Source organism: Giraffa tippelskirchi, chromosome 13, assembly GCF_054371585.1.
Source record: "Giraffa tippelskirchi isolate mGirTip1 chromosome 13, T2T-mGirTip1v1.2.pri, whole genome shotgun sequence".
Classification (NCBI taxonomy): Eukaryota; Metazoa; Chordata; class Mammalia; order Artiodactyla; family Giraffidae; genus Giraffa; species Giraffa tippelskirchi.
The window spans coordinates 6,524,162-6,549,055 of record NC_137287.1 but is presented as its reverse complement, the minus strand read 5'-3'; the positions used below and the strand labels follow the sequence as shown (position 1 = coordinate 6,549,055).

General features: G+C 53.0%; 1 protein-coding gene across 1 annotated transcript; it reads right to left on the bottom strand.

Moving 5' to 3' along the window:
• Positions 1-411: 411 nt before the first annotated feature.
• LOC145532260 (mucin-3A-like) lies at positions 412-24,803 on the bottom strand. Its single transcript, XM_081556910.1, has 13 exons — positions 24,666-24,803; positions 20,362-20,444; positions 4,918-5,684; positions 4,712-4,813; positions 3,670-3,785; positions 3,507-3,565; positions 2,734-2,882; positions 2,286-2,351; positions 1,760-1,922; positions 1,398-1,574; positions 1,231-1,313; positions 896-948; positions 412-727 (listed from the first exon to the last, which is right to left on the bottom strand). The coding sequence occupies exons 1-13, from the start codon at positions 24,801-24,803 to the stop codon at positions 686-688; spliced, it is 1,998 nt and encodes a 665-aa protein (XP_081413036.1). The 3' UTR covers positions 412-685.
• Between the last annotated feature and the right edge of the window lie 91 nt (positions 24,804-24,894).

Sequence of the window (24,894 nt, the reverse complement as noted above, 5' to 3'; positions counted from 1 at the left end):
GTGGGGGACAGAGGGAATTTAGGGTTGAGGGCAGGAAGATGAGGAAGGGGAAAGTATGGAAACAGGGAGACACAGGGCTGGCTGCGGGAGTGTGGGGGAGGAGGGACTTAAGAAGAAGTGGGTTCAGAGGGGAGAGGGTTAAGAAGTGGTGGAGGGGCACAGCAGGGAGTTACAGAAGGACAGGGTAGGAGGCTGGGACAGGCTGCAGGCTGCTTACAGGTACCACGGGAGGACCTGGCTGGCAGTATGGATGCACACAGGAAAAGGAGAGGCGGAGGCCTGAGCCTCGGGGAAGGGCATGGGGACTGGGCATGTGAGTGAAGCCATATGAGCATGAAGGCCAACAGGAAGGTGCATTGGGACAGAGGCCGGACCCAGGACACCTGGTTTCACTATAACCAACAGGAAGTATCAGGAGGAGTGGGCCACTTGCATTTTACAGGTGACAAAACTGAAGTTTGGAGAAGTTACTGATTTGCCCAAGGTCCCACAGTGGAAGAGCCTGGATTTGAACTGGGCCTCCAGGTGGGTTTCACCCAAGTTGGGGGAAGGATGCGGGTAGGCGGAGGTCTGTTATGCCCTAGGAAACCAGGAGGCTGAGCCGCACGAGCCCGCAGCCATCTCTCCAAAGGCAGTGCAGATGGTTCTCTCCGCTGTCTGGGCAGGTGGAGAGGGCAGTGTGGGCTCACAGTGAGGACGAGGTCACCTCAGGTCTGTGAATATGTACCTGCCATAGAATTCACAAGACAGGGAGTGAGAACAGGGACCCACCCTGCAGGGGCCTGGCTAGGAGGTCACTGCCTCCTGTCCTAGCCAGCCCCCTGCCCTGGGAGAGGGGCATCAGGAGCTGGACCTGTGACAGCTCCTTACCATCAACCCATCCCCGACCCCTCACCCTGGCATTGGTGTCCACGGTGTCCAAGGCCACAGGGAAGTTTTCTTCGTTAACTAGAGAGAGAGAAAAGAGAACGGGGGAGGAAGAGGAAGAGATGGGGAGTAAGAGGGGGAGGAAAGGAAAGTGAGGAAGGCAGGGCCTCAGGGGGCTTTCAAGCCCCTGGGCCTGCCCTGCGGGGAGGGCTTATGCAGGACCTGGGCCTCAGAGGGGGGCACCTGGAAGCAGCGAGGGCAGGAGGTAAACGCCTGTCTTGGACAGAGAAGTCCTCTGGTCTCCCCGGGAGGAAATGGTGCCCTGGGAAGCACCCCCCACCTTCGCCAGGAGTCAAGACTCACTGTCATCTTCAAAGCCCGAGTTAGAAAAAGTCCCCGCAGTGTTCTTATCCCAGGTCTCGAACCACTTCCTGTCGTCCCTGGACCTGCCAGAAGGGCGCGCGTCGTCAGGGCAGGGTAACCTGGTCCGGGCGCCCTTCCCCTCACCCATCCAGCCCCAGCTCACTCACCTGCCTCGGCCTTGCCTGTCCCTCCTCCGGGAGCGCACGACGAACACGCTCAGCGCCACCACCAGCAACAGCAGAAGCAGGGCCCCGGCTCCCGCCAGGCCCCCGACCAGCGCCTTCCAGGAGATGGCCACCTCGCAGCGCGGGCCCAAGAACCAGTGCGTGTCCGTGGAGAAGCAGCTGGGAGAGGGGGTCACAGGTCCACACCCTCACCACCTGCAGGGTCTGGTCCACCCGCGCCCCTGGACCATCCTGGTCCTGGCAGGTGGGCGGGGCTCCATCCTAGGGCAAGTGGGTGGGGCCTCTGGCGGGGCCGGCGGTTGGGGGTCAGGGATTGGCCCAGCTGGCTGTGGGCGGGGCCTCACCGGCAAGAAGGACCACTCCTCTGCAGAACGCATTGGCCCTGATGGCAGTCAATGGCGCCTTCCACGCCCGGCGTGCATTTGGTGACACAGCGGAGCTGGTTCTCCTCCAGCAAAGGGAAGTAGAAATCCTCGTAACCTTTGGCAGCAGCGCGGCGACAGATGGCTGGGGGGGGGGTAGGTAGGGGGTTGCAGACGTAAAGATCTCATCCATTCTACTCTGGGGCCTGGCTATAGTAATTCTGAAAATGGATAGAGGACTGCATTTCCACTGGTGGCGTGTCGGCGGGTAGACCGTGGGATTCGATGAGTCCAGGGTTGGCTCGTCACCCTCTCCTCACCTTCTCTGTTGATCCTTCCCCACGTGGAAGCTACTAACAAGGACCTGAGAGGCAGCCCTGCCAGGTCGGTACCACTTGCCTCCCCAAAAGGTCTCCCCTCCTCCCTAGGGAATTTCAGTGGATAGATGTCCCTTGTGGGAGGGGTCCCGGCCACCTGGGGCCACTCAGCCCTTTGCCCCACCTCTCACCTTCAGGTGACAGCTCCGTCCTGGTATTGTTGTCCACCTTGATGGAGTCAGGCTTAAAACACAGGACTGGGGGGCCACAGGCACAGGTGGAATCGGGGGAGGCACAGGAAGGGACAGAGAGCGCTCTGTCAGTGTGGGGGAGGTTTGGATGGGCCATGAAGGAAGGCTCCTCTGGCCTCCCTCATGTCCCCTGAATAGCCAGGGGTCCTCAGCCACCCGGGAAACTGAGCAGCTCTCTCCTCCGCAGCTCCTAGGTTCTGACTACCCTTCCTTAGGCTCATCCTTGACCCAGTTTTCCGTGGACCTGTCTCTCTTCTCCTCTCCTGCCTGAGGTACCACAGAGCTGACACCTGCCCCCCGTAGACCCCTGTGTGAGTTGGAGCAGGCTGGGATGGTGGCTGTGACCCTGATCCCTCCCTCCAGCCCCAGGCCCCCAGCCTCTGTTCACCCTGGTCATTCTGGCAGCTGTTCCCATCCTGGCTGACATTCTGGAGCTCCTCCTTCAAAGCCACCTTCACCTTCTCATACTCCTCCTCCAGCTGGATGCTGAAGGGTAACTCCAGCAGGACTAGATAGTCCACCACGATGCTGCCATTCCTGGGGGCAGAGGTGGGGTGCAGAGAGCCTTAAAAGATGCTCAGGCCCAAGCCACGATACAACTGTAGAAGGGCATTTCCAGACCAGCCACAGCTATGCAGGTGTTAGCAGGAAGGGGCAGAGGCAGTGAGATGAGATTCCAGACTGATTATGTCCAGAAGGGGCTGCTAGCTTCTCTGCCTTGGGCAGCCTGGGTAGTCGAGACAAGGAATGATTGACATTCTCTTTGTGTCCCTCAAGCCATAATCAAACCGGGCCCTCCTGGGCTCTCTGCCTCCCCCTTGCTGACCCGTCCACTATATCACGTGCCAACCAGAGAGACCAGCTATGGTCCAGACACCAGGCACCAAGCCTCAGGCACCACCTCCCTGTAGATCCCAATCACTCTGCATCCAACATGCTTCAAGGGGAGGGGAGACATCCCTCCTATAGAGAAATGAATCCTGAAAGTGATCCCCAAACACCTTCCATGGAGTAGTTTTCTTGCCTCCTCCGTCCATCCCTGTCTTTATGACATCGAATGATTCCAAAAGCAAGGGATGGCTTCTTTGGCCCTTTTCTGTGCTTCCTGCCACCACCACACACACTTGACAGTGCCTCCACATCCCCGGAAAGGGGTCCTACCTCAGAGAAAGGATCTGCACCTCCTTGAAGCCCTGCACGTTTTGGTAAATCTTCTTCATCTGAAATGCCAAGGATCCCATCTGAACTTCCAACCAGAGCACACCCCCAGGCCCAAGCTACACTCCAAGGGCATACCCCTGAATTTTCCCCCCTTCCTGCTCACCTGATCCTGGAAAGCTTTTGTGAAATCCTTGTAGACCTTAGAACTGTTGTCATTGAGGTCCGGGGAGAACTCCTGGTTGACAGACACCTCCATGCCCACTTCAGCGTCCACCTTGTCTGGGCAACATGCCTTGCTCTGGTCATTTCACAATCCATTCCTGTCTAATGTCAGTACCACCACCCCAACCCAGAAGATGCTCACATGGACCCTCTCCATGTTCCCTGAGGATTGACTGAATAGCAGGAGAGAGATAGGTAGGAATTCTGGAAGGTGTTGTTCCAAGATGTGAGAAACACTGGAAGTTGGGGTGTCCAGCAGTCAGTTCTGTAGTCTCTCGGCTCCCCCAGTGTGAAGCAGAACAACAAAGGTGTCTATGTCTAGTCCCCAGAACCTGGGAATATGTTATGCTACATGACGGGAAGCAATCAAAGTGGCAGATGGAACTAAAGGTACTAATCTGCTGATTTAATATTGGAAAATTAACAAGGAATATCTGGTGGGCCTAGTATAATCATAAGGTCCATAGAGAGAGGAGGAGGGAGGCAGAAAAGTCAGAATCACTCAAAGAATGATGTAAGTATGGAAATAAGGAACAGACATGCAATGCTGCTGGCATCAAAGGGAGCCAGGGGGCCTTGTGACAAAGAGGATGGGCAGCTCTCAAGTCTGGGAAAGGGCAAAGGAATGAATTCTCCCCTAGGGCCACCAGAAACACCTAATTTTAGCCCTTCAAGACTCAAATCAGGCTTCTAATCAACAGAATTGCAAAATAATAAATTTGTATTGTTCATCTGCTAAGTTTGTGGTAATTTGCTACAGGAGAAATTAGAACCTAATACAACTCCAAGCAACACAAACTGGGAGGAGATGTCAGAAAAGAGAGTGACCCCAGCGACCTCCTGGAGGTAAGGGTGGAGAGTAGTCATCGTCTGGGGTTGAGGAGAGCACGAGGGAGAAAGCAGGGATGAAGAGATTTGGCAAAATGATTGGGCCCATTTGAGGCAGTGGCACCTCCTGAGCGAAAGTGCAGAGAGCAACTCACCCATATTTATCTCTTCCACAGCGAATTCGCACTGGGGGCCACTGAAAGTGCTAAGGCAGGAGCAGCGGCCCTGTGTCCAGGTACCACCATGCATACAAGTGCCTGGGTAGCAAGCGAAAAGGGGAAGTTCAGGCCAGGACTGACCTTGGTCATGGGAATTTAGCAGGAGAGGGAGGAGAGGCAACAAGGAAGCAGGTGATCCAAACCTGGGCTGGTGGTCTCCCTGGACTGTGTGGTCATCTGGGTTGTGGTTGAAGTTGTCCTGGATGACACAGTGGTGGAGAGAGTCTTGGTGGTGCCCGCTGGTATCCCTGAAGTTCTGCTGATGGGTGGGCTGGGGGTTGTCAACTTGCTTGTAGTCATCACGGAAGATGAAGAGCTGCTACTTGGTTTCATGGTCAGTGGGAGGCTAGTGAAGCCCGTTACACGTGGGGTAGTTACTAAGTTGGTGCTGATCCAGGTCCCAGTGGTGGATCTTTGTGTGCCCGGGAAAACCGTGCTAATGGGAGTGGTTCCGGTGCTGATAGAACTAGGAGCAGCAGTCTGGTTGGTGGGGTGAGTTTCCAGAGTGGAAGCAGAAGTGTCCGGTTTTACAGGGAACAGAGTCATCATGGTTGTGGAACTGGGAGAGGTGGCCATCTGAGTAGTAGAGGTAAAAACTGACAACGGGATGGTGGGTACAGAGGTAACTTCAGTATTCGGACCCACTTCGATACATGGTGTAGTGGGAGAAGCGGACACTATTGTAACTGATATGGATTCTGGACATGGGGTGGTGGAAGACAGAGTCAGCATGGTGGTCGTTCGGGTAGGAGAAGTCATTAGGGAAGTCACGGTGGGGGAAGTTCTTGTCGTTTCAGTTGATGAAAAAGTAGGCAAGGTAGTAACAGAAGGAGAGCCTGTGTTTTCTGTGCTGGACATTTGAGAGGAGGTAGAAAAAGAACTACTTGTCGTGGGGACCGCTGAGCTTGGGCTAGTAGAAGACAGAGATGATATAGTTATTGCAGGTATTGAAGAGGAGATGATGGTAGCAAAAGGGGTACTTATCGCATTCGTAGAAGTACTCAATATGGGGAAAGCTGAAGAGGGAGAAACGCCTGAAGTACCGAGTGCTGTTACGGAAGTGGGTGTTGTTACCATGTTTGTGGTCCCAGTCTTGACAACTTCCGTGGTTGAGGGAGTGCTAGAAGATGCTGTGATCAAGGTGGCAGGGGGAGATGTATATGTGGGGGTGGTGACTTCAGTTCTGGTTGTGGTAAAAGTCCCAGTCGGAGATGAAGGGGTGGGTGTGGACTGGGTGGCAGGGATTGTGGGTAGGGTAAACAGAGGGGTGGTGTCTGTGGGTTCAGTGGGTACTGGCTCTGTGGTTGGGAAAGATGGAAATGATAAAGGCGAACTGGATGCTGTCAAGGTACTACTGGTCACTGGAGTAGAGACTGGAGATGTCTGAAAATGGACTGTCCTTGTTTGAGTGACTGAGGGTGTGATTGGAGAAACAGAAGTAATCTCTGTCGAGAGAGACTCTACAGAAACGGTACCAATAGGAGTAACTGTGGTTCTCAAAGTAGATGAAGAAAGCAGGGTTGTGTCCCTCGTCTTGGCTGTTTGTGTAGATGCTGGAGTTGAGGACAGTCCCATGGAACTGGAATGATACGTATATGTATCAGTGGTAGTGGATGCCAAAGTGGTTTCAGCTGTTTGCTGCATTGAATTAGACGTGCTCAAGGCAGATGAGGTGGTACTGTCTGCCTGAGTGGACCTGGTAGTGCTGGTAGGCACGAGAGAAGGGCCTAAAGATGTAGCTGGCATGCTGGTAGAGAGGAAGGGACTTGCTGTACTTTGGGTGGAAGGGAACATGGATGTGTCACTAGGCCTAGTGGCCAAGGTTGTGACGATATTAGAGACTGTGTCTGTATTATGGGTAGTGGGGGAAAAGGGGATGATATTTGTGGTGGTGGGTGAGGGCATAGACGGTGCAAGTGTGGAGCTGAGGTCAGGCTTGGAGGTGGAGGAACCAATGGGATTCGTGGATGTGGACGGGGTGGTGGCTGGTGTCAGGGTAGATGCTTCTGCACTGACAGAGGATGTAGATACTGGCGTGGATGTCTGCAGGATGGTGGAGTCAGGGAGGGATGCAGTGAATGCAGACGTGGCCATGGTCCCAGTGGAGTAGGTGGTTGAAGAGGTGAGGATTGGAGTGGTTTGTCCTGTTGCGGGGATGAGTGTGGTCACCAAGTGTGTGCTAGCAGCCTGGGTGGTTTCTGTAGTGGAGGGAAAGGACAGAGGGGTTGTGATCGTGGTAGGGGCTGCAGTGCCTGTGGGAGTCGTGATTTCTGTCGTGAACCTGGTGGGAATACTGGTGGGAGGTGAAGGAACAGAAGTGGTGTACGGAGTGGAGATCTTGGTTGTCAATGTGGATAGAGGGCTTGTGTTTCTGGTGGAAGTGGAGGCTGGCTCTGTGGTTGTGGTGGGAGTGGATGAAGGCACACTCGTGGACGATGTCAAGGTATTGGTGGCGATGGGCGTAGAGGTGGTGGATGCTGGAGAATATCGTGTGCTGGTTGAAGTGGAAGACGATGTGACTGATGGCAGAGAGGGCACCTCCGTGGTGACAGACTGGCTAGAGGTGTCACTGGGAGGAGTCACTGTGGTTGTGTGCAGTTCCCCGGTGCTTGTGGCAGGTGAGGTGGTACTTTCTGCCTGAGTGGTCCTGGTAGTGCTGGGAGACATGGAAGAAGTGCCTAGAGATGTAGCTGGAGTGCTGGCAGAGGGGAAGGGAGTCGCTGGGATGCGGGTGGTAGTGAACGTGGATGTCTCATTAGGCACAGTGACTGAGTTTGTGACAACACTGATGGTAGTGTCTGTATTAGGGGTGGTGGGGGAAGATGGGATGTTATTTGTGGTGGTGGGTGAGGGGCTAGACAGCGCAAGTGTGGAGCTGAGGTCACCTGTAGAGGTCAATGAGCCAGTGGTACTCGTAGATGTGGACTCAGTGGTTGCTGGTGTCAAGGTAGGGGCCTCTGTACTGACAGAGGAGGGAGGTGCAGTCGTGGATGTCTGCAGGATGGTGGAGCCAGGGAAGGATGCAGTGGATGCAGATGTGGCAGTGCTCCCCGTAGAGTAGGTGGTTGAAGAGGTGAGGATTGGAGTGGTTTGTCCTGTTGTGGGGATGAGTGTGGTCACCAAGTGTGTGCTAGCAGCCTGGGTGGTTTCTGTAGTGGAGGGCAAGGACACAGGGGTTGTGGTCGAGGTGGGGGCTGCAGTGTCTGTGGGAGGGGTGATTTCTGTCGTGGACCTGGTAGGAGTACCGGTGGGAGGTGAAGGAACAGAAGTGGTGTAGGATGTGGGGATACTGGATAGAGGGCTCGTGTTTCTGGTGGAAGTGGAGGCTGGCTCTGTGGTTGCGGTAGGAGTGGATGAAGGCACACTCGTGGACGATGTCAAGGTATTGGTGGCGATGGGCGTAGAGGTGGTGGATGCCGGAGAATATCGTGTGCTGGTTGAACTGGCAGACGATGTGACTGATGGTGGAGAGGGCACCTCCGTGGTGACAGACTGGCTAGAGGTGTCACTGGGAGGAATCACTGTGGTTGTGTGCAATGGCCCGGTGCTTGTGGCAGGTGAGGTGGTACTTTCTGCCTGCGTGGTCCTGGTAGTGCTGGGAGACATGGAAGAAGTGCCTAGAGATGTAGCTGGAGTGCTGGCAAAGGGGAAGGGAGTCACTGTGATGCGGGTGGTAGTGAACTTGGATGTCTCATTAGGCACAGAGACTGAGTTTGTGACAACACTGATGGTAGTGTCTGTATTAGGGGTAGTGGGGGAAGATGGGATGTTATTTGTGGTGGTGGGTGAGGGGCTAGACAGCGCAAGTGTGGAGCTGAGGTCACCTGTAGAGGTCAGTGAGCCAGTGGTACTCATGAATGTGGACTCAGTTGTGGCTGGTGTCGGGGTAGGGGCTTCTGTAGTGACAGAGGAGGGAGGTGCAGTCGTGGATGTCTGCAGGATGGTGGAGCCAGGGAAGGATGCAGTGGATGCAGATGTGGCCGTGCTCCCCGTAGAGTTGGTGGTTGTAGAGGTGAGGACCGGAGTGCTTTGCACTGTTGTAGGAGTGAGTGTGGTCACCAAGTGTGTGCTAGCAGCCTGGTTGGTTTCTGTAGTGGAGGGCAAGGACACAGGGGTTGTGGTCGAGGTGGGGGCTGCAGTGTCTGTGGGAGGAGTGATTTCTGTCGTGAACCTGGTAGGAGTACCGGTGGGAGGTGAAGGAACAGAAGTGGTGTAGGATGTGGGGATACTGGATAGAGGGCTCGTGTTTCTGGTGGAAGTGGAGGCTGCCTCTGTGGTTGTGGTAGGAGTGGATGAAGGCACACTCGTGGACGATGTCAAGGTATTGGTGGCGATGGGCGTAGAGGTGGTGGATGCCAGAGAATATCGTGTGCTGGTTGAAGTGGCAGACGATGTCACTGATGGCGGAGAGGGCACCTCCGTGGTGACAGACTGGCTAGAGGTGTCACTGGGAGGAGTCACTGTGGTTGTGTGCAGTGCCCCGGTGCTTGTGGCAGGTGAGGTGGTACTTTCTGCCTGCGTGGTTCTGGTAGTGCTGGGAGACATGGAAGAAGTGCCTAGAGATGTAGCTGGAGTGCTGGCAGAGGGGAAGGGAGTCGCTGGGATGCGGGTGGTAGTGAACGTGGATGTCTCATTAGGCACAGTGACTGAGTTTGTGACAACACTGAAGGTTGTGTCTGTATTAGGGGTGTTGGGGGAAGATGGGATGTTATTTGTGGTGGTGGGTGAGGGGCTAGACAGCGCAAGTGTGGAGCTGAGGTCACCTGTAGAGGTCAATGAGCCAGTGGTACTCATGAATGTGGACTCAGTGGTGGCTGGTGTCGGGGTAAGGGCTTCTGTAGTGACAGAGGAGGGAGGTGCAGTCGTGGATGTCTGCAGGATGGTGGAGCCAGGGAAGGATGCAGTGGATGCAGATGTGGCCGTGCTCCCCGTAGAGTAGGTGGTTGTAGAGGTGAGGACCGGAGTGCTTTGCACTGTTGTAGGGGTGAGTGTGGTCACCAAGTGTGTGCTAGCAGCCTGGGTGGTTTCTGTAGTGGAGGGCAAGGACAGAGGGGTTGTGGTGGAGGTGGGGGCCGCAGTGTCTGTGGGAGGGGTGATTTCTGTCGTGGACCTGGTAGGAGTACCGGTGGGAGGTGAAGGAACAGAAGTGGTGTAGGATGTGGGGATACTGGATAGAGGGTTCGTGTTTCTGGTGGAAGTGGAGGCTGGCTCTGTGGTTGCGGTAGGAGTGGATGAAGGCACACTCGTGGACGATGTCAAGGTATTGGTGGCAATGGACGTAGAGGTGGTGGATGCTGGAGAATATCGTGTGCTGGTTGAACTGGCAGACGATGTGACTGATGGTGGAGAGGGCACCTCCGTGGTGACGGACTGGCTAGAGGTGTCACTGGGAGTAGTCACTGTGGTTGTGTGCAATGGCCCGGGGCTTGTGGCAGGTGAGGTGGTACTTTCTGCCTGCGTGGTCCTGGTAGTGCTGGGAGACATGGAAGAAGTGCCTAGAGATGTAGCTGGAGTGCTGGCAGAGGGGAAGGGAGTCGCTGGGATGCGGGTGGTAGTGAACGTGGATGTCTCATTAGGCACAGTGACTGAGTTTGTGACAACACTGAAGGTTGTGTCTGTATTAGGGGTGGTGGGGGAAGATGGGATGTTATTTGTGGTGGTGGGTGAGGGGCTAGACAGCGCAAGTGTGGAGCTGAGGTCACCTGTAGAGGTCAATGAGCCAGTGGTACTCATGAATGTGGACTCAGTGGTGACTGGTGTCGGGGTAGGGGCTTCTGTACTGACAGAGGAGGGAGGTGCAGTCGTGGATGTCTGCAGGATGGTGGAGCCAGGGAAGGATGCAGTGGATGCAGATGTGGCCGTGCTCCCCGTAGAGTAGGTGGTTGTAGAAGTGAGGACCGGAGTGCTTTGCACTGTTGTAGGGGTGAGTGTGGTCACCAAGTGTGTGCTAGCAGCCTGGGTGGTTTCTGTAGTGGAGGGCAAGGACAAAGGGGTTGTGGTGGAGGTGGGGGCCGCAGTGTCTGTGGGAGGGGTGATTTCTGTCGTGGACCTGGTAGGAGTACCGGTGGGAGGTGAAGGAACAGAAGTGGTGTAGGATGTGGGGATGCTGGATAGAGGGCTCGTGTTTCTGGTGGAAGTGGAGGCTGGCTCTGTGGTTGCGGTAGGAGTGGATGAAGGCACACTCGTGGACGATGTCAAGGTATTGGTGGCGATGGGCGTAGAGGTGGTGGATGCCGGAGAATATCGTGTGCTGGTTGAACTGGCAGACGATGTGACTGATGGTGGAGAGGGCACCTCCGTGGTGACAGACTGGCTAGAGGTGTCACTGGGAGGAATCACTGTGGTTGTGTGCAATGGCCCGGTGCTTGTGGCAGGTGAGGTGGTACTTTCTGCGTGAGTGGTCCTGGTAGTGGTGGGAGACATGGAAGAAGTGCCTAGAGATGTAGCTGGAGTGCTGGCAGAGGGGAACGGAGTCGCTGTGATGCGGGTGGTAGTGAACTTGGATGTCTCATTAGGCACAGAGACTGAGTTTGTGACAACACTGAAGGTTGTGTCTGTATTAGGGGTAGTGGGGGAAGATTGGATGTTATTTGTGGTGGTGGGTGAGGGGCTAGACAGGGCAAGTGTGGAGCTGAGGTCACCTGTAGAGGTCAGTGAGCCAGTGGTACTCGTAGATGTGGACTCAGTGGTGGCGGCTGTCAGGGTAGGGGTTTCTGTACTAACAGAGGAGGGAGGTGCAGTCGTGGATGTCTGCAGGATGGTGGAGCCAGGGAAGGATGCAGTGGATGCAGATGTGGACGTGCTCCCTGTAGAGTTGGTGGTTGTAGAAGTGAGGACCGGAGTGCTTTGCACTGTTGTAGGAGCGAGTGTGGTCACCAAGTGTGTGCTAGCAGCCTGGTTGGTTTCTGTAGTGGAGGGCAAGGACACAGGGGTTGTGGTCGAGGTGGGGGCTGCAGTGTCTGTGGGAGGAGTGATTTCTGTCGTGAACCTGGTAGGAGTACCGGTGGGAGGTGAAGGAACAGAAGTGGTATAGGATGTGGGGATACTGGATAGAGGGCTCGTGTTTCTGGTGGAAATGGAGGCTGCCTCTGTGGTTGTGGTAGGAGTGGATGAAGGCACACTCGTGGACGATGTCAAGGTATTGGTGGCGATGGGCGTAGAGGTGGTGGATGCCGGAGAATATCGTGTGCTGGTTGAACTGGCAGACGATGTGACTGATGGTGGAGAGGGCACCTCCGTGGTGACAGACTGGCTAGAAGTGTCACTGGGAGGAATCACTGTGGTTGTGTGCAATGGCCCGGTGCTTGTGGCAGGTGAGGTGGTACTTTCTGCCTGCGTGGTCCTGGTAGTGCTGGGAGACATGGAAGAAGTGCCTAGAGATGTAGCTGGAGTGCTGGCAAAGGGGAAGGGAGTCACTGTGATGCGGGTGGTAGTGAACTTGGATGTCTCATTAGGCACAGAGACTGAGTTTGTGACAACACTGATGGTAGTGTCTGTATTAGGGGTAATGGGGGAAGATGGGATGTTATTTGTGGTGGTGGGTGAGGGGCTAGACAGGGCAAGTGTGGAGCTGAGGTCACCTGTAGAGGTCAGTGAGCCAGTGGTACTCATGAATGTGGACTCAGTTGTGGCTGGTGTCGGGGTAGAGGCTTCTGTAGTGACAGAGGAGGGAGGTGCAGTCGTGGATGTCTGCAGGATGGTGGAGCCAGGGAAGGATGCAGTGGATGCAGATGTGGCCGTGCTCCCCATAGAGTTGGTGGTTGTAGAGGTGAGGACCAGAGTGCTTTGCACTGTTGTAGGAGTGAGTGTGGTCGCCAAGTGTGTGCTAGCAGCCTGGGTGGTTTCTGTAGTGGAGGGGAAGGACACAGGGGTTGTGGTCGAGGTGGGGGCTGCAGTGTCTGTGGGAGGAGTGATTTCTGTCGTGAACCTGGTAGGAGTACCAGTGGGAGGTGAAGGAACAGAAGTGGTGTAGGATGTGGGGATACTGGATAGAGGGCTCGTGTTTCTGGTGGAAGTGGAGGCTGCCTCTGTGGTTGTGGTAGGAGTGGATGAAGGCACACTCGTGGACGATGTCAAGGTATTGGTGGCGATGGGCGTAGAGGTGGTGGATGCCAGAGAATATCGTGTGCTGGTTGAAGTGGCAGACGATGTCACTGATGGCGGAGAGGGCACCTCCGTGGTGACAGACTGGCTAGAGGTGTCACTGGGAGGAGTCACTGTGGTTGTGTGCAGTGCCCCGGTGCTTGTGGCAGGTGAGGTGGTACTTTCTGCCTGCGTGGTTCTGGTAGTGCTGGGAGACATGGAAGAAGTGCCTAGAGATGTAGCTGGAGTGCTGGCAGAGGGGAAGGGAGTCGCTGGGATGCGGGTGGTAGTGAACGTGGATGTCTCATTAGGCACAGTGACTGAGTTTGTGACAACACTGAAGGTTGTGTCTGTATTAGGGGTGTTGGGGGAAGATGGGATGTTATTTGTGGTGGTGGGTGAGGGGCTAGACAGCGCAAGTGTGGAGCTGAGGTCACCTGTAGAGGTCAATGAGCCAGTGGTACTCATGAATGTGGACTCAGTGGTGGCTGGTGTCGGGGTAGAGGCTTCTGTAGTGACAGAGGAGGGAGGTGCAGTCGTGGATGTCTGCAGGATGGTGGAGCCAGGGAAGGATGCAGTGGATGCAGATGTGGCCGTGCTCCCCATAGAGTTGGTGGTTGTAGAGGTGAGGACCAGAGTGCTTTGCACTGTTGTAGGGGTGTGTGTGGTCGCCAAGTGTGTGCTAGCAGCCTGGGTGGTTTCTGTAGTGGAGGGCAAGGACAAAGGGGTTGTGGTGGAGGTGGGGGCCGCAGTGTCTGTGGGAGGGGTGATTTCTGTCGTGAACCTGGTAGGAGTACCGGTGGGATGTGAAGGAACAGAAGTTGTGTAGGATGTGGGGATACTGGATAGAGGGCTCGTGTTTCTGGTGGAAATGGAGGCTGCCTCTGTGGTTGTGGTAGGAGTGGATGAAGGCACACTCGTGGACGATGTCAAGGTATTGGTGGCGATGGGCATAGAGGTGGTGGATGCCAGAGAATATTGTGTGCTGGTTGAAGTGGAAGACGATGTGACTGATGGTGGAGAGGGCACCTCCGTGGTGACAGACTGGCTAGAGGTGTCACTGGGAGGAGTCACTGTGGTTGTGTGCAGTGCCCCGGTGCTTGTGGCAGGTGAGGTGGTACTTTCTGCCTGCGTGGTCCTGGTTGTGCTGGGACACATGGAAGAAGTGCCTAGAGATGTAGCTGGAGTCCTCGTAGAGGGGAAGGGAGTCGCTGTGATGCGGGTGGTAGTGAACGTGGATGTCTCATTAGGCACAGTGACTGAGTTTGTGACAACACTGAAGGTTGTGTCTGTATTAGGGGTGGTGGGGGAAGATCGGATGTTATTTGTGGTGGTGGGTGAGGGGCTGGAAAGCACAGGTGTGGAGGTGAGGTCACCTGTAGAGGTCAATGAGCCAGTGGTACTCAGGAATGTGGACTCAGTGGTGGCTGGTGTCGGGGTAAGGGCTTCTGTAGTGACAGAGGAGGGAGGTGCAGTCGTGGATGTCTGCAGGATGGTGGAGCCAGGGAAGGATGCAGTGGATGCAGATGTGGCCGTGCTCCCCGTAGAGTAGGTGGTTGTAGAGGTGAGGACCGGAGTGCTTTGCACTGTTGTAGGGGTGAGTGTGGTCACCAAGTGTGTGCTAGCAGCCTGGGTGGTTTCTGTAGTGGAGGGCAAGGACAGAGGGGTTGTGGTGGAGGTGGGGGCCGCAGTGTCTGTGGGAGGGGTGATTTCTGTCGTGGACCTGGTAGGAGTACCGGTGGGAGGTGAAGGAACAGAAGTGGTGTAGGATGTGGGGATACTGGATAGAGGGTTCGTGTTTCTGGTGGAAGTGGAGGCTGGCTCTGTGGTTGCGGTAGGAGTGGATGAAGGCACACTCGTGGACGATGTCAAGGTATTGGTGGCAATGGACGTAGAGGTGGTGGATGCTGGAGAATATCGTGTGCTGGTTGAACTGGCAGACGATGTGACTGATGGTGGAGAGGGCACCTCCGTGGTGACGGACTGGCTAGAGGTGTCACTGGGAGTAGTCACTGTGGTTGTGTGCAATGGCCCGGTGCTTGTGGCAGGTGAGGTGGTACTTTCTTCCTGCGTGGTCCTGGTAGTGCTGGGAGACATGGAAGAAGTGTCTAGAGATGTAGCTAGAGTGCTGGCAGAGGGGAAGGGAGTCACTGTGATGCGGGTGGTAGTGAACGTGGATGTCTCATTAGGCACGGAGACTGAGTTTGTGACAACGCTGATGGTTGTGTCTGTATTAGGGGTGTTGGGGGAAGATGGGATGTTATTTGTGGTGGTGGGTGAGGGGCTAGACAGGGCAAGTGTGGAGCTGAGGTCACCTGTAGAGGTCAATGAGCCAGTGGTACTCATGGATGTGGACTCAGTGGTGGCTGGTGTCGGGGTAGGGGCTTCTGTAGTGACAGAGGAGGGAGGTGCAGTCGTGGATGTCTGCAGGATGGTGGAGCCAGGGAAGGATGCAGTGGATGCAGATATGGCCGTGCTCCCCGTAGAGTAGCTGGTTGTAGAAGTGAGGACCGGAGTGCTTTGCACTGTTGTAGGGGTGAGTGTGGTCACCAAGTGTGTGCTAGCAGCCTGGGTGGTTTCTGTAGTGGAGGGTAAGGACAGAGGGGTTGTGGTCGAGGTGGGGGCTGCCGTGTCTGTGGGAGGGGTGATTTCTGTCGTGGACCTGGTAGGAGTACCGGTGGGAGGTGAAGGAACAGAAGTGGTGTAGGATGTGGGGATGCTGGATAGAGGGCTCGTGTTTCTGGTGGAAGTGGAGGCTGGCTCTGTGGTTGTCGTGGGAGTGGTTGAAGGCACACTCGTGGACGATGTCAAGGTATTGGTGGTGATTGGCATAGAGGTGGTGGATGCAGTAGAATATAATATGCTGGTGGGAGTGGCAGACAATGTGACTGATGACGGAGAGGGCACCTCCGTGGTGACAGGCTGGCTAGAGGTGTCACTGGGAGGAGTCGCTGTGGTTGTGTGCAGTGCACTGGTGCTTGTGGCAGGTGAGGTGGTACTCTCTGCCTGAGTGGTCCTAGTAGTGCTGGGAGACATGGAAGAAGCGCCTAGAGATGTAGCTGGAGTGCTGGTAGAGGGGAAGGCAGTCACTGTGCTCTGGGCACTCATGAACATGGATGTTGTACTTGGCCTGGTGGTTGAACTTGCTTCAACACTGAAGGTTGTTGTGTCTGTATCTTGGGTAGTGGCAAAAGATGAAATGACATTTGTGTCTGTGCTTGTAGGTGAGGTGCTAGACAGAGTTAGTGTGGAGATGAGGTTGGTGGCAGAAGTCAATGAAACAGTGGTACTCCTGGATGTGGGCTCAGTTGTGGCTAAGGTGGTTTTCCTTCCTGTAGATAAGTCGGTTGAAGATGTGATACCTGGTGTTCTTTGTGATGTTATTGATGTGGGTGTTACTATTTTTGTAGTCCTAGTCTTATCTATTTCTGTAATTGAGGTGGTTGGCAATGTTGCTGTAATTGAGGTGACTGGGTTTGACATATAGGTGGGAGTGTTGATTTCTGTTGGGGTCGTGGTCATAGTAGTAGTGGGAAACGGAGGGGTGGAGGTAGCCTGGGTGGTAGTTATTATCAAAGTGGATAGAAGGGAAGTGTTTGGGGTTGTAGTCAGTACTGGTTCTGTGGTCAGAGCAGGTGAAGACTGAGGCTCACTGATGGGTGATGTCAAGTTATTGGTAGTCACTGAAATGGAAATAATGGTTGTCGTATAATTGACTGTATTTTTAGGTGTGTCTGATGATGTGATTGGGGGAGTAGAAGTAATCTCTGTTGTTAGAGACTCTGTAGAAACATCAGTGGTAGTAAGAAATGTGGTTTTCCTGGTGGAGGAAGCATAAGATGTTGGGTCCCTTGTCTCGCCTATTTCTGTAGTGGCTACAGTGGTGGAGGGTGGTCCCTTGGTAGTGGATGTCATGTGTATATCAGTGCTGGTTGGTGCAGGGCTGGATTTCGATGTGGTAAATGTGGCAGGACTGGTTGAGGACATGACTGGAGAAAGTGAAGTAACTGAGGCAGTGAGAGCTTCTGTGGGAACGTCAGTCATTGGATTAAATGTTGTTTTCATGGAGCCCATTGGGTTCACAGGAGTTGTGTTTGGTGTACCTGTTCCAGTGGTTGCTTCAGTAGCAGCAGATGTAACTGGTGTTGTCGGTGTTGTTAACATATCAGTTGAAGTGAGTGCTGGGGTGGTGGCTGTGGATGTTTTAAAAGTACTGAGCATGTCTGGAAGTGAAGTAGTGGTCGTAATCAAGGTACTACCAGTGGTGGGTGAGAAGCTTTTGTCAGTTACTGTTGTTATCAAGGTGTTCCTAGCAGTCAGAGAAGGGGTAGTAGCAGAGGTAGGCACAGTTGTTGCGGTAGGAGACGCAGTTGTGTGGACACTTGTAGCGGCTGGGGTAGTCCTTTTAGTGGAACCAGTCACAGAGGTAATCAGAGTATCTGGGGGTGTGTGTGCGGTTGGGACAAAGGAGGAGGGTGGGGCCGTGGTAGTGGGAGTTTTCCCTGGAGTGGTGACTGGGCGGGGGTGGGTCACGGCTGAGGTGACTGTCTTGGTTGTTGACTCGGGATAAGTACTGGTGATGGTTGTCCGTGGTGTCTCTGTCCCTCGTGTGGTGGTGTGAGAGCTGGGCGAGGACACCTGGGTCTGGCTCACGCAGGTGGTGGTGGGGTAAGTGGTGGTGACTATGAGGCTTGTTGGATTGGTGCATTCTGCCGGGCTCATATAGACGATCATGGTAGGTGGGCTGGTTTCAACCTTGAAGACAAACTTGGACATGGGGCTTGCTGGGGGGTTGGGATTGATGAGTGATTTGAGCAATGTTTCAGACAGGGATTTCGAGTGGGGGGAGGTGCTGATAGTCTTGGGTATGTTTCCCCTAGCATCAGGAGTGGGAGAAGTTTTGGGGGTGTTCAGTGGCCAGTTCGCTGTGCCTTTGGAGTGTGGGGAGTTCCTCAGAGCAGTGCGCCAAAGCTCATTAGGGGTGGATGTAGCCGTGGCTGAAGTTCCTGTATTGGCGGTAGAACAGAGGAACACTTTGGTAGGTTGGCCTGTCACCTTAACACCATATAGATGACTCACTGCCCCATGTTCCAGATATGTGTCACAGAAGGTAGGAAGTGCCACCAGTTATTCCTCCATCAGAGCACTTTTGCACCGGTTTCCTTCCAGATTCTAAAGGCCAACCTCTGTCTACTCCCCGGGGCAGCCTCGCCAAGGGGAATTGGAATGGGAAGGAACCCTTAATCCTTTGCCCACGTGTCTTCCAGCCTTGGGATTGAGACAGACAGGGACCTGGACCCTTCACTGCAGTGCTGCAATGATTTCACCGAGACACACCTCTCCTCGGGCAACAAAATAATATGGGACTACTGTGCTACACTGTGCTTCGTCACTCAGTCGGGTCTGACTCTTTGCGACCCTGTGGACTGTAGCCCTCCAGGCTCCTCCGTTCATGGGATTCTCCAGGCGGGAATACTGGAGTGGGTTGCCATGTCCTCCTCCAGGGGATCTTCCCAACCCAGGTCTCCCACATTGCAGGTGGATTCTTTACTGTCTGAGCTACCAGGGAAGCCCGTGTGGGACTATTATATAGAACTAAAATAACTGGATGCATTGGCAGTAGGGGCAATATTATGGACAAAAAATACAAAGAGACCAAAAACTCAAGCGCCATTTTTAAAGAGCCCAGAACAAAGAAGCAAAAGCAGGAAGTCAGAAGCAAAGAGCAAGGTACTGCACATGCCACCTTCACACAACGCCACTTAAGCGGTGGGCAAAACACCTAAGCTACCCCTCTGGCCCATCCCCTGGACACACATGTACCCTCACCCCACACAAGGTACAAGCTTGCCTCCCCTTCCTCAGGGAGTTATTAATAGCAAGCAAGGGAACCTGCTGTTTAATCTCACTTCCCCCTTCTGCAGCAGAGGCCCCAGTAAAGTCTTGCCTGAAATTTTGGTCTGGCCTCTTGTCAATTGCTATGGATTGGAGAAACCCAAGAACCCTGGTCAGTATCAGGTTCAGCATGCTACCTGCTCCCAGAGCCTCTCCCATCCCTTCCTCCTCACACACCCACATTCCCCTTACTCTGCTCCCTCCTCCCACCTTCACCTGCTGCCCAGAGTCTTCGTCCCTTCTGGTGCTGTGCCCCACCCTCTGGCCCACCTCTGCCCCTCTCCCTGTGACCCACTGCTGTCTGGGTTGACTCTCCTCTTTGGAGAGAGAGACAGAGAACCCAGCCAAACCTGGGCTGAGGATGGGGACCCATCATGGACTTTGGGAGACAGGATTGCAAGGGAGAGCAGAAAGTTGCCAAGAGAATCCCAAAGGGGAAGATGGAGACTGAAGCTCAGACTTCACTGAGTTTGAGGGGCAAGGAGACTGGACCACATGCAGGCTGAGGGATAGGACAGAAAAGGAAACTTCCAGAAACACCTCGGCAGGCAGGCATGAGTCCTGGAGACTTTAAGGTGCAGCTTTGAGTATTGATGATAAACATAGATACATTTCCTATCATCTATTCTATTTAAGCCAAGGGATTAATTAGTTTACAAACACAAGTCCGTCCCTACAGATATTGTCAACCCCACCTTGTAGGTGGTAAGAGTGAGGGTCAAAGATCTCATGATGCTGAGGGTGACCAGCAGACACAGCAGTTACAAGCAGGAAACACCCAGACCTCCTGCCCTCTCGGGGTTAGCGTCCTCAACTAGACTCAGCACATCTTGGGAGCCATCAGGATCTACCCCCAAGGCAGGATCACCCTGCCAAGGATAGCTGTGTCCAGAATGTGGGCTGGGTCGGGGTGGGAGAATCAGGGGCAGAGCTGGAGGAGGGGCCCCCATGACCAGAAGTGGAGACACCCCCGAGAAAGGAGGGATTTCCAGGGCAGACGCAGGGCCCTCAGGAGGGCTGAATGGACAGAAGTAAAGGGAGGGAGGGAGCTTCCCCAGGGACTCAGTGGTAAAGACTCTGCCTGCAATGCAGGAGACGCAGGAGGCGTGGGTTCAATGCCTGCGTTGGGAAGATCCCCTGGAGAAGGAAATGGCAACCCACTCCTGTATTCTTGCCTGGGAAATCCCACGGACAGAGGAGCCCGACAGGCTACAGTCCATGGGGTCACAGAGGCAGACAACACTGAAGCGACTGAGCAGGCACGCACAAGGGAGAGAGAAGAAGCATCAGAGCTGGGGGAGCAGGAGCAACAGGACGAGGGGGGCTCCGAAAGCTGAGTCCAGGTGGGAAGAGCACTCTCCAGAAAGAGGGTATCCCATCCAACTGATGCACGCCGACCCCTGCAAACGTCCTCGGTCCCAGGGGGCAGAGCAGCACCCCTGGGACCCAGCTTCCCTCCCTCCTCCTGCCTTGGTTCTGCCCGCACAGAGAGCTCTGAGGGACCCCTCCTCTGGCACCTTAGACCTCAGAGTCCCCTCCCCTACACACACATGCCCTGCCCTGGGACATCAGGATGGTCTCCGCAGCCCTCCCGCACCGCACCTCCTCACCTGTGGACCCCAGGAAGGCTCTGAGCATCCAGAGGAGACGCAGCACCCTGAGCAGCTGCATGGGTCTGGAGGCGCCGCGGAGGCTGGGAGCAGGGCCAGCGCCAGCACGGGGGACTGCAGTGGGGAGGCGGCACCAGATGAAGTTATCTGCCCTGCTGGGTGTGGGAGCTAAGCATAGCTTCACCTTTGCACAGCTCCACCTACCCCCTTTCCCCCTACCCCCTCCCTGGATCTGATGTTGTTGCAGGGAGGGTGGACTACCTAGAAGATAAGACAAGCCCAGGAGGTGTCATCAGGGAAGAGCTCCAACCCCAGCCTGCCTGGGCCACTCAGAGCAGTTCCTAGGACATTGCCCTTCCCTCTGCCGGCCCCCCACCAAGAGCTAGCAACACTGGACAGAGAACTCACTTGGCCAAGACCTTGGACTTTGGAGTCTGGGGCCTCTCCTCAGTTTCATTTCCAGCTGCAGTGGGGAGGAGTACCAAGGTGGAAACTTGTTCTTCTTTACTCCCTCCACTCTCACTCCTTCCATTTCCAGTCCATGAGGGAGGGATGGTAGGGGCAGAGGGGGCAGATCTCTGCTGCTGCTGGGTTTTAAGACTTTCCACAGGTTGACCCACTCAACAATGTGTTGTTGGTCCAGCTGTTCAGGTGGGTTCCCGCAGCCATGAGGTCAAACCACATGTGCTTCCAGGTCATTTTCCCCTGACCCTTTAGAGCCCATTAGGATAGCCCCTTTGGCTTTCTGAGCCCCTTCTCCGTCTCTGGTCTTTCCCCCAGCCTGCACCCATTCCTGGGATTTGTCTATTTCCACCAGATCAGCAAAGGGTTGCCCAATGTCATAAATATCATGAGTCACAACTGGGCTCAGCATGGCTTAACCCTTCCCACACCAGGTAGTGAGGGCAGATGGGAGCATCTTAGCTCTCATTCCTGCAGTGAAGGTGGTCCAATCAGGGCCTTTGAAGACAGAGGCATAGGCTGCCTGTCCCATTCCCAACTCTATGAATTTGTTGTACCTCTTCTATAGATTTCCAGGGTCCCACATACCCAGGAAGGTCCCCGTTATTGGGCAAGCCCCCCAGCAGGGTAGAATAATCTGATCTATAAGGGAGTGAGGACCTTGAACCTCCCTGCCTCACTGCCAGCAGCGTGCTGGATTGTCAGATGATATTGACTGATTCCATACTTTGTCTCTTCCTCCCTTGGATCAGTGAAACCATTGCTCCTCAGATCCCATGCCTGCTAACTTTGCTAACTTTCCTTGGTCTTTGGCTGGAATTTAGCACCTATATCCATAAGCTCAGCAGGTGTGTATTCTGTCACCATGAAAATTTCCTGAATTGGGGGCATACCCCCCTCCCCACAACCCTGTCTAGTGGTGCTGTAGCTATGCTTCTGCATTCCTTTGTATTTGACTCTGGTAATAGCTGCACGGGGCTTCCCTGGTGGCTCAGACAGTAAAGAATCTGCCTGCAGTGCAGGAGACCTGGGTTCTGTCCCTGGGTAGAGAAGATCCCCTGAAGAAGGAAATGGAAACCCACTCCAGTATTCTTGCCTTGAAAAATCCCATGGACAGAGGAACCTGGTGAGCTACATTCCATGGGGTTGCAAAGCTGGCCACAACTGAGCAACTAATACTTTCAACAGTTACACAGCTTTGTGAATATACTAAAAACCACTGAGTTGTATACATTAAAAAGCTGAATTGTATAGTCCAGCTCAATAAATAAATGTTTTTAAAAACTAGTAAATATTGGGTGGGGATGGGAGTGAGGAAAATATTAGAAGATACTGTTCTCAAGAGCCTTTTTTGAAAATAAAAACACTAAAAGAAAAAAATCAGTCAACCGAAAGTCAGCCAAGAGATGAATGGATAAACTATTAACTCTGATCACTGAATCTCTATAATAGATGAAGTAAAACTAAAAACAATGTGAGGGCTATGGTTAAAAGACAATGCTTCCATTATAAAACCAAACAGCATAAAAATAATGTTTTGTTAATTGGGAGGGGAAGAGGAGGTATGACTTCCTTACCTTTTACAGCCAGAGATTTATATACATCATTTAAAACTGACTAATGAGTAATAAACTTACAAAAGTATCTAACAATACAAAGGTAAATATTAAGAAAGGTAATAAGATAAACAGTACGGTCCTACTGTATGGCACAGGGAACTATATTCAGTACCTTGTAATAGCCTATAATGAAAGAGAATGTGAAAAAGAATATATATATGTATAACTGAGTCATTTATCCAGTACACTGGAATCTAAACCAACATTGTAAATCAACTATACTAAAAAATCTAAAAAATTCAAAAATGAGAAGATAATATATACAAGCAAAGGAAGTGAAGGATGCGAAGCCAGAAGAAGAAAACTATCAATATATTGATCTCATTATTGCTCATAGTGGGGAATTACATTGTAAAGAAACAGAATTACATTTATAATATAAATTCCATATTCTATAACAGTGACCATGTTATAGCCACGCGCTCCGGGAAACAAGCTCACTCAGAAGGACGATACAGATAGTGAAGTGCAGTTTATTACACCGGCGGGCCCAAGGCAGAGTCTCCTCTTAGCCAAGGACCTCGACCAGCATTTGTGAAAATCTTTTATACCCCATGTGTACGTGTCTGAACCCACCACCCCAATTTCCTTGTGACTTACATAAACAAAGGAAAGGTAAATACAATCACAATAACCCCATGTTCAAACAATCAATTATCAATAAGCCCGAGGTGACAGAAAAAATCTGTGACCTGTCCAGAGGTAGGGGGATTAGTGCATGTTTTCTCTTAGGTGATGAGTAACCTGAATACAATCTTCAAGATTCCCCTGTCCGGAATGGGTCTTATCCTTCTATTGTCTTTTCCAAAGGCACTAAGCACAGAGTTCAGAGTCCATTAAGAGGTGGCCGAACATGATCCGCACGAACAGGCCTAAGATGGAGTCCAGGCCCCATGAATTCCTTCTTCATTCCCCCCTCTTGATGCTCCTAGTTTTCGTAATGAGCATCATTCATTGTGATATATTGTACTTTAGCCCTCTGGCCACCCACATGAGAGAACGCTATCAACCTCCGGGTTACAAAGTTCACAAGACATTGTAAGAAGCAGGGCCCACAAAGCAGTATGATTAGAACTATTATGACTACAGTAACAATAGTTTTCCACCAATCTCCCTTTACCCAGGACAGGACCGAAGTCCAAAAGGGAATATTTTCATCAGACATGGCTTTCACTTGATTTTGCGTATCTTCCAAGGCAGTAGATACATTTTTAGACAGGTCAGGGATGTATACACAACATTCGACTTTAATTATGGCTCAAGTTCCTCCCTGGGCTGTTGTATGTCTAATGCCATCCTATTTTGAATTATTGCCTTCTTCATCTGAATTTGTTCTTCGTTCAAGGCTTGAATGGCTTTTGTATTGTCTAAGAGGGCCTGTTTAGTGAAATTAGTTAAGGCCTCCACCTTAATCATGATATCCCTTGTCCCTACAGAGGGTATAAACAAGGCAGCAAGATAGTCATACCATTGGAACACAGATCTTGTCCATCTTGCATGCAGATAGGGCAGGTTTACTGGAGGTTGGTGTAGGCTAGGCTTAATACTGCCATGGGCAAAAGCAAATCCCAGTGTGCAATGCCCTACCCAGCCAACTGGTAACCATGGCCATAAGTTAAGCCCACAGAGCCACTGGGTCCCGTTGGGGGCTACCCAACGGATTCCAGGATTATATTTCCAGTCGGAACGGGGCCACTGAACTGACTGATTGGGGTGATAGGTAACTTCTATAATTTGTTTACATTGTTCAGGAGACAAATAACCCATATATTTTAATTCTTTTGGGTCTAGGTGGCGGTCTCCAAATCCAACTTTGTGTTCTTTTTGTTCCCAACAAATAGTAGCGGGAGCAATCAACTGTCCTTTCTCAGGAGTCATCCAGAAATATTCATCCCAGACCTGGTAGTATTGCTCAAGGTACCTGGAAGCCTGTCCCCCTTTTGTAAGGGAGCCCTTCTCTTTTTTATTTTTCATATATGAGGTATAAACTCTTGTTACTTCCATAAGACTAGTGTTCATATTAAATGTAACCCCATGTCCCTGGCCCATTGATGGCTTTTTCTTACACCAGGAGAGCAAAGAAAGGTTATGATTGGTGAGAGAAAGGAAAGTTCCCTTTTGTTGTTCCAAGAAGGAGCACAGTGGTATAAAGTCTCCATAACGAAGTGGCAACACCCACCAGGGGAGTCCGTCCATAACTGACAGGGGCATAGCCCCACATACCCAACAGTCGGAGGAGTTGTGGAAGTCTGCGTAGGAATGTGCCCATGAGATGAAGACATTGTCCTGTGCAGGAACAGTGGTCAGGTTCAGAACTGCGTTGGTGAGGCCGAGTAGCAGGAGTCGTTTACCCAGCTCCATCCTAGAGAGGGCTCATCTGGGACCTCGTTTTCTTCTTTTTCTTTAGAATGATCTTGGTTTCCCGTGGGTTGGTGGGGTCCTTCTGGGTGGT